Source organism: Arachis ipaensis, chromosome B07 (assembly GCF_000816755.2).
Source record: "Arachis ipaensis cultivar K30076 chromosome B07, Araip1.1, whole genome shotgun sequence".
In the NCBI taxonomy this organism is placed as follows: Eukaryota; Viridiplantae; Streptophyta; class Magnoliopsida; order Fabales; family Fabaceae; genus Arachis; species Arachis ipaensis.
The window spans coordinates 16,208,156-16,217,104 of record NC_029791.2 but is presented as its reverse complement, the minus strand read 5'-3'; the positions used below and the strand labels follow the sequence as shown (position 1 = coordinate 16,217,104).

General features: G+C 33.7%; 2 protein-coding genes across 3 annotated transcripts in view; both read left to right on the top strand.

Moving 5' to 3' along the window:
• Positions 279-4,704, top strand: LOC107608718 (isocitrate dehydrogenase [NADP]). Of its 2 annotated transcripts, none has more exons than XM_016310428.2 (16): positions 279-441; positions 1,478-1,521; positions 1,626-1,735; positions 1,888-1,925; positions 2,113-2,190; positions 2,345-2,398; positions 2,485-2,586; positions 2,694-2,782; positions 2,873-2,976; positions 3,066-3,134; positions 3,223-3,338; positions 3,438-3,472; positions 3,690-3,832; positions 3,919-4,041; positions 4,142-4,234; positions 4,389-4,704. In XM_016310428.2, the coding sequence occupies exons 1-15, from the start codon at positions 393-395 to the stop codon at positions 4,221-4,223; spliced, it is 1,236 nt and encodes a 411-aa protein (XP_016165914.1). In that variant the 5' UTR covers positions 279-392; the 3' UTR covers positions 4,224-4,234; positions 4,389-4,704. The 2 variants fall into 2 exon arrangements, with proteins under 2 accessions (XP_016165914.1, XP_016165913.1); XM_016310427.2 differs by having other exon boundaries at positions 4,383-4,703.
• LOC107606794 (PHD finger protein MALE MEIOCYTE DEATH 1) overlaps positions 6,473-8,949 on the top strand; it is a 10,697-nt gene continuing 8,220 nt past the window's right edge. The window contains exon 1 of the mRNA XM_016308812.2: positions 6,473-6,533. Coding sequence (XP_016164298.1) covers positions 6,473-6,533 — 61 coding nt within the window. The remainder of the gene's footprint in view (positions 6,534-8,949) is intronic.

Below are 8,949 nucleotides of genomic sequence, written 5' to 3'. Positions count from 1 at the left end.
CATTTATATAAAGGATTTTAAATTTTTATTGAATGATGATAAGACTGATTTATCCAAACTCTTGAGTAAATTACAATGTGGGACTAATTTATTTAAAGATGGATTTAATAACTAAAATTTTAGACCAAAATATGTCGTTAAAAACATGAATAAAGAATTTGTGGCAAAGACGTAAATAAAAGATATTAGAGGGGTAGAAGTCACAAAACAATAAATATAGTGGGGTGAATATCCATTACTTTTTTTCAAATAAATAGTGCCACCCACTCTCTCTCTCTCTTTTTGTTTTCTATATAGTCTCTTTCTCATTTCCCAGCTCCATTAAGTCTCACACTCTCACCTACCAAGCCTTTCACGAGTCTTAGATCGGAAAAGAAAAAGTTCAAGCTGCCATGGGATTTGAGAAGATCAAGGTCGACAACCCCATCGTCGAGATGGACGGTTCGTAACCAATAATCTTCATCCCTTCGGATCTGTTCTCGTTTACTCGTTGCTTTCTCTTCTGATTTTCACGATCTAATTTTTCTTTTAATTGCATGTTTCTTTTTTTTTTTTCTGGATATTTTGATGTAATATGTATTTGTGTTGTTATTTTATTTTATTGTATTATTATTATTATTATTATTATTATTATTATTATTATTTGCTTGAGTTAGATATTTTTTGGCTGTGATTTTGTTTCTGTGGACCACTCTATGTTTTGTTGATATTTATTTCTGTCACGTAACGTCAAATTTAAGATTGTTTTCCTGTTCATTTTGCTAATTTATTTTTTTTTATAGAAAGGATATCAGTAATCAGTAATTATTTTAAGGCACATCGAAATCTGGTTTCACTGAATGACTTGATGTCTATGTTTTCTTTATTACCTTGTAGATTTGATCTGTTAGCTTGTTACTGAAAATAAAAATTAGTATTTGGTGAAGTTCAGTCATTATACGGCAAGAATCATATGAATTTATTTTGGAATAGTATATATATATAATTGAAATGTTGCTGAATTTGATACTTAATCGTTGTTCTGTGGAAGCGGATCATAAGATTTATTTTTTAAAATAAAATAAAATAAAATGGAATGAGGGAAAAGATACTGAATAGTTGAATTTGATACTAATAGTTGTTCTATGGAAACTGAATACTCGTTTGTAATTACTGAATACTGAACATTTAATGGATTTAATGAGGTTCTATAGTGTGCACTCATCATAATTTTAAAGGATTTGACTCCACTAGAATGCAGATTGCTCTTTAGGAATTAAGTTTTAACAGCTGAACTGTTTGTGAGACAATCAACTGTTTCAGGTTTAATAACATAATAAAACTACACATATAATCTATATGTATGACTACATGTATAACCCAGTTCACTGGATGAATACTTAAAAAAGCTACATTTATTCATTACCATTGTATTTTTCTTCATGATTATGTATATGTTGTTCTTGACATTGTTTTGTTTGTGGATGTTGCATTGCAGGTGATGAAATGACCAGAGTTATCTGGAAGTCAATCAAGGATAAGGTGATTTTTAGTGATCTAGCTCATCATGTTATCATCACATTGTTTGCTCATAAAAAATGCTTGTTACACTGACAACATTTTTCTTTTCTTCCTTTTTTGGATAGCTCATTTTGCCCTTCATGGAGTTGGACATCAAGTATTTTGACCTTGGTCTTCCCTACCGTGATCAGACTGATGATAAAGTTACAGTTGAGAGTGCAGAAGCAACTCTTAAGTATGTTGTTGATCTTATAGATATTTTTCAATATATTTCAATATTTATTTTCTTGTATAATTTTGAATTTAGAGTGGTTAGAGCTTATTATGTAGTTGGCTCCTTTTCCATCTTGTTATCCTTATTTCTTTAATGTTTGCACTGCTATGTAGGTATAATGTAGCAATCAAGTGTGCAACCATCACGCCAGGTATGGTAGTGTGTTCCTACTAGAATACTCATCTGTGCTTTTTCGAATATATATACATTTGATAATTGAGAAGTATGGGAACATACTATTATGCATTGGTTGATTAAGAATTCTACTGCATGAATTGCTACATGGTGAGGTACATGTTTGCAGAACTTTTATTAGTATTGTACTATTATGTTGACAGATGAGGCTCGAGTGAAGGAATTTGACCTCAAGCAAATGTGGAAGAGTCCAAATGGGACAATTAGGAACATTTTGAATGGTAATTCAGCTTATTTGTTGTTGACTATTGTTTATGAAATATGAACTACTGATCACTTCATAGGTTTTTGGTCAGGGAATTGGTGGCTACTAAATGATAGTTGAGTCTAACAATATATTTTGTTCTTACTGGTTGCTCTTGGAAAAACTTTCAGGAACTGTCTTCAGAGAACCCATTCTTTGCAAAAACGTCCCTCGCCTTGTTCCTGGTACTTAAATTGATTCTCTTAATTTTTACTTTTTAATTGCACATTGCCAATGGAGGCTGTAAATTGTAATGATCTAAATATTTCAGGCTGGACAAAGCCAATATGCATTGGAAGACACGCATTTGGTGATCAATATAGGGCCACTGACACAGTTATTAAAGGAGCTGGGAAATTAAAGCTGGTGTTCGGTATTACTTCTTACTTTGTTTTAGACAGCTTCTTGGGTTCATAGTTCGTACTATACCTATTATATTTGGTGGTAACTAAATATTGCTTTCATGATTTACCATTGCAGTTCCAGAAAGTGGTGAAAAGACTGAACTAGAGGTTTTTAACTTCACCGGTGAAGGAGGTGTTTCAATGGCTATGTACAACACTGATGAGGTCAATTCTGCTGTGTTTTTTTTATTGGTTTGATTTGATGAGTAATGTCTGTCATTTTCTGACCTATTTATTGTTTGGCATGTGATGCAGTCTATCCGTGCTTTTGCTGAGTCTTCTATGGCAACTGCTCTTGAGAAAAAATGGCCTCTTTATCTTAGCACCAAAAACACAATTCTTAAGAAATATGATGGAAGGTATGCTTATTATTATTAGTATTATTTTGGAAGCTTTTGCTATGTCCATCTTATATTCCATTTTAATTTTATCCATTTATTGGCTGAAGATTCAAGGACATATTCCAAGAAGTGTATGAGAAAAACTGGAAATCAAAGTATGAGGCTGCTGGTATATGGTGAGTGAATGAGCACTTACGCTTTCAGAGATAAATATAGATTCATATTATTCTATTGCTTACATTTTTTTTCTGATTGGCATGGAAGGTATGAGCATCGGCTCATTGATGATATGGTGGCGTATGCACTCAAGAGTGAAGGAGGTTACGTATGGGCATGCAAGAACTATGATGGAGATGTCCAGAGTGATTTCTTAGCTCAAGGTCAGTCTGATATGCTTGTATCTTTGTCATTTTCTTTTGTTAATTTTAATACTTCGGGTTTATTTTCCCCTTTAACATGTACCCATTAACATTTTTTAGGTTTTGGATCATTGGGTTTGATGACATCTGTATTGGTATGTAATACTCTAAACCCTTCATACTTTGTAGGGAACTTATCATTTCCTGTCCAGATGTTGTAGACATTCCTTACGAATTTAAGTCCAACCAATTACTTAAAGACAACTTTCTATTTATTCAATAGACCCAGATTATTATTATTATTTGCAATAATTGCTTTGAGTGTTCTTGGACTGTCTGCCTACTGATACTAAGCTTGTGGGATGGTTTCAGGTTTGCCCTGATGGGAAGACTATTGAAGCAGAAGCAGCTCACGGCACAGTAACGCGTCACTATAGGGTTCATCAGAAAGGAGGGGAAACCAGCACAAACAGCATAGCATCCATCTTTGCTTGGACTAGAGGGCTTGCCCACAGGTACATCACTGCAGTTTCAATCGCTAGATACTTTATGCATTCAATATTTCACAAGATTGGGGAGTTAAAATGTTTCAACATGATAGGGCAAAATTGGATAACAATGCCAGACTTTTGGATTTCACTCAAAAACTAGAAGCAGCTTGCATTGGAGTAGTGGAGGCTGGGAAGATGACCAAGGATTTGGCACTCATTATTCATGGACCCAAGTATGTGTGTTGCACCATAGCAGCATTGATCACACATTTGCTTTTCCTCTTGAAATGATTTTTGTAAACTTATGTTTGTTGCATGACTCTTGCAAAATAGGCTTTCAAGGGAGAATTACCTGAACACCGAGGAGTTCATCGATGCAGTGGCAGCGGAACTAAAAGCACAGCTTTCTGCTTAGTCCGGTTTTAGGTAAATTAGTTTACTTGGTTATTTTCATCTTTGAATGGTCTTACCAAAAGTAACAGTTACAAATATAAGGGAAGAGAGGGAGGAGTATTACTATTTATGAAACACTTCTATATCTAAAGGGACTTTTTTATTCTGCTTTTCGTTGGAGTTTCAGAGACAGGGGATAAAGGACAAAGCTGAAAGGAGATCATATACTCTCTTCAGAAGAAATAAGAAGGGCAAGAGTAGCATTGGTCGTTTGCTCCATTTTAACTTCATATGCGCTGGGTTGGTGGAATGAATGGCTTAGCTGCTTCCCCATATTGTTTTAACTGATTTGTTATTTGCAATTTTGAACCGATCCCTTCTAAGTTTGAATGGATTTTATGTTCATGCTGATTTTAATTTGCTGTTCAAACTTCTCATTCTGTATCTCATACGTAGTCATTAAATTGAGTGTTGGAAAAATGATCTGAGTTTACATTGCCTACAATGTTGAAAAGAGATATACAAATACGGTAGATGAACAAATTTTTGTTGATAACTAAGTCTACCTAAGTTGGTGAATAATTGGTCCAAATGAAAGTCACTCACACAAATTCGCCCTTGAATCAGCCATTTTAATCTCATCCTGTCTGGTCTTCTTTTGGTGTGTTTTTGTTTTTCTTTTTTTCTATTGGGGTTTTCTTTTTTTTGCCTTTTTCTTATCTTCTCTCTTTCTGTTAAAAGAAAAAAAAATGAGGGGGGTGGGGGGGAGAGAACAGATTAGGTTTCGCTAACGAACTAACTAGGAGTGAAGTGAATTTTAACTAATTAGTTGAAAAATATATTTATTATAAGAATTAATCTTAGCATACAAGTAGGGCTGGCAATGGGCAAATCCTGCCCTAACCCTACTCGCGGGTTGAAAATTCTATTAAAATTCTATCCTACCCTACCCTATCTGCGAGTTGAGAATCTCTCAACCCTAACCCTACCCGCACCCTAAAGTTCTAAACCTTACCCTACCCTACTTTACTCGCAGAAATATCAAATTTTTTCAAAGTAAATATAAAATTCAATCATTTCAAATTTTATATATATTAATAACATAAAAAAATAACAAACTAATGCTCTAAATTACTAAATTAACTAATTAGTTTAGTGGTTGTTTACTTATTGTAAGTCATTACATAAGAGAGGTTGTGGGTTTAACTCTCACTTCCTTCACTATATATCTAATTTTTATAAAATATGTGTTATATTTGAGGTGCGGGTAGGGTAGGGTACACCCTAAACCCGTACCCTACCCTACCCGCAGGCATACCCGGACCGTACCCTACCCTACCCGAACGGGTTGGACCAGATTGGGTACCCGCGGGTAGGGTATGAATTGCTAGCCCTACATACAAGCTATTAGCATTTACAAGTCTTACAAGTGCGGAACTTACTAAAACCCTAAACGCGCTCCAATTCATACGTACAAATCACGCGCTATATAACAGACTTTAGTTTCAATCAAAATCAATTAACGCGCGAATATCTCTCTTCCAATCTTCAAAAGATTTCCTTACCTTCTTCGAATCTCTTGCCAAGTTTCTTCATTCTCCTTCTCGCGTTCTTCCCTCGTCTTTTGGATCCTTCTTTCTTCTGCGTTTATCACTTCTTTGGTTTTCGTCATTTGCCTGAGTTTTGCGAACTGTAACGCTAGCTTCGTTTTATTTTGATTTTCTGGTTTCTAAAATCAAATTTTGAAGTCCTTTTGAAAATAATGGATGATTCAACCTCAAATTATTAGCGCAATCACGGCAAAGTGGATTCAATCTCAGATTGTCAGCTCAATCACAGCGAAGTAGATTTTGAATTTGAATCGAACGAAGTTCCTGAGGTTTGATTTAGTTTCAGTTAATTTTGATTGTCTAGCTGAATAATTCGTGAAGCTAGACTGTGAAATTAATGCGTGAACATAATCTGTGAATTGAATCTAATGTATTAGTTTTGATTAATTATCTGCAATTTATAGCAGACACTCGGGTGTAGATCAGAACTTTTTGGGTGTATTTTTATGGAGGTTTGGGTGTATTTACAGTTTATGGTTTTTCTTATTATTTTTAATTGACTTGTTGTCGTTCGGGTGTATATCAGGAGTCCTTGGGTGTATGTTACTTTGATTGTTATTTTTTTTATGAGGTGCAGAAATTCTATAGTATGTTCTTGTTTTTAACATGTATTTTGCAGTCTCTCTCTGTTGTTGCTGAGCAACTTGTTCCCAAGGTAGGAATGACTTTTAAAAACCTTGAAGATGCTGCAAAATTTTACAAGGACTATGCCAAGGCTGCAGGTTTATTATATCCAGTTAAACCTCTTTCATGCTGTATCAGTGGTGCATCCAAATTCCAGCCAATATCAAGGACGTGTTATGAATTATCAGTTCAGGAAACCAGCAGCAGTGTATAGTTTTTTGGGTGTATAGTTACAGAATATGGGTGTAAACCATAGTTTTCTTGAGTGTATTTTTGAATTTTCTTGTGTTTGACATTTTACATATATTTCAAAATCTGCTGTTTATGTTATAAATTATTGTTTGTTTTTTTATTTTGGTATAGGGTTTAGTGTTTAGGGTTTAAGGGTTTAGGGGCTTAGGATTTAGGGATAAAGCATTAGGGGATAGAGTCTGGTGTATATTTAACTTTTCTTGGGTGTAAAATGAGATTTTATGGGTGTAAAAATCAATGATTTGGGTGTATAATAGGTTGGGTGATTTAGGGTTTAGGGTTTAGGGTTTAGGTTTTAGGTTTTAGGTTTTTAAGGTTTAGTGTTTAGGGTTTATGGTTTAGGATTTTTATGGATAAATCATAAATCATCAAGGGGAATAGATGTTTGGGTGTATAATCAACATTCTTTGGGTGTAAAATGTCAGGTTATGAGTATATATTTGGTTTAATGTTTTCCTTCATATTATAGTACCTGTAAATCAGACATTTTCAATACACCAGAGAGAGTTTAATTATGGAAAATTTTTTTACTTATAATTGGATCAAATATATTTACAGTATGTGTTCAATTTCTTACAAGAGTATATAACAGTTACATTAATCAGTGTCAATATCATTAGAATCTATCTGACAAAATGGACTCAATAACAATGAGGATGGTCTGGACAGTCTTATTGCATGACTTCCGCTAATGGCTTCAGCTTTGTCTTGATTCATTTCATGGAATAGAAGACATATATTTGTTCTTATATTTTTTACAGCTTATTTTTTGCCTTCCATTTTTACTACAATGAAAAATACACTCATAGATATCAGTCAGATACACTCATAGATCAACCAGATAAACACAAACCGATTTCATAAGTATTTGATGAGATCAGTTCAAAATGATGTTCAATTGACTCAAACATCGATAAATATACAAGTTCAAGCAATATTACAATGTCAAGCAATATACAGCCAAAGACAAGCAGTATTAGAACATTTGCAACAGTTTGACTATATTAAATTATATGAGTTCAAAAATATACACCCAACACATTACGCCATATACACCCAACAAATTACGCAATATACACATAAAAATCAGTTAGGAGAAGAACTAGAACAAGAAGAACTGTAAAAGCTAGAACAAGATGAACGATAAAAACTTAGATCAAGCACATACACTCAAACCAATTTCATAAGTATTTAATTAGATCAGTTCAAAATTATGTTCAATTCACCGAAACATGGATAAATATACAAGCTCAAGCAATATTACAATGTCAAGCAATATACACCCAAGGACAAGCAATATTAGGACAGTTGCAACAGTTGATTATATTACATGATATGGGTTCAGGAATATACACCCAACAAATTACGCCATAGACACCCAACAATTAACCATATACACCCAACACATTACGCCATATACACCCAACAATCAACCATATACACCCATACAAATTACTCCATATACACCCAACAAATTAAGCAATATACAGCGAAAAATCAGTTATGAGAAGAACTAGAACAAGAAGAACAGTAAAACCTAGAACCACTTTGAAGAACAGTAAAACCTAGAGGAACTTACAAGAAGAGTAAAACCTAGAATAAGAAGAACAGTAAAAACAGTGATATGAGATTTAGAACAAGAAGATCAGTAAAACCTAGAAGAACAGTAAAACCTAGTTCTTCGATTTCGAAATCAGAAACAGAAATGTGAAAAATGTACAAGATGAGTAAAATAGTAACGTACCTTGAATAATATTTCTTCATTTTTTCTGGAGATTGTTGATGGAGAGTTCTATCTTCGCGACGAGTTCGACCTTGAATAATGTCTCTTCAGGTTGGAATGTTGCTCGAAACTTTATGGTTTGTGTTTTGTTTGAAGGAGAAGAGGAAGAGTTAGCCATGACGAGCGCTTATTCCAAAGAGTAACCGTTTGAGTGACGCGCGTGGGTTGACGCTCCATTCAAAGGGAGTGAGTGCGCGTAGACAAGTTATTGGGCTGAGTTAACTTGTAAAACTTGTAAGCCTTTTTTACTTGTATGTGTAACAGGTCCCTTATTATAAAACAAATAAAAAAAAATTCCTACTATTCTAATTTTTCAAATTTTAAAAACAAAAATAAAAAGGAATTGACTTCGTTGACTGATTCTGAAGATGGCTTTCTATACTTTTTGAAACAAAAAAATAACTTATTAACAAGTTTAGAAAAAAAAATTAATATATATATATAAAGAAATATTAATCAAGAAGAATGAAAATATTTAA

Excerpts from the sequence above, each read along its gene's own strand:
- LOC107608718 (XM_016310428.2), top strand. The coding sequence starts at position 393 with ATGGGATTTGAGAAGATCAAGGTCGACAACCCCATCGTCGAGATGGAC. Across the intron at positions 3,473-3,689 it reads GTTTGATGACATCTGTATTG|GTTTGCCCTGATGGGAAGAC; the intron begins GTATGTAATACT and ends GGATGGTTTCAG. Across the intron at positions 4,042-4,141 it reads CTCATTATTCATGGACCCAA|GCTTTCAAGGGAGAATTACC; the intron begins GTATGTGTGTTG and ends CTTGCAAAATAG.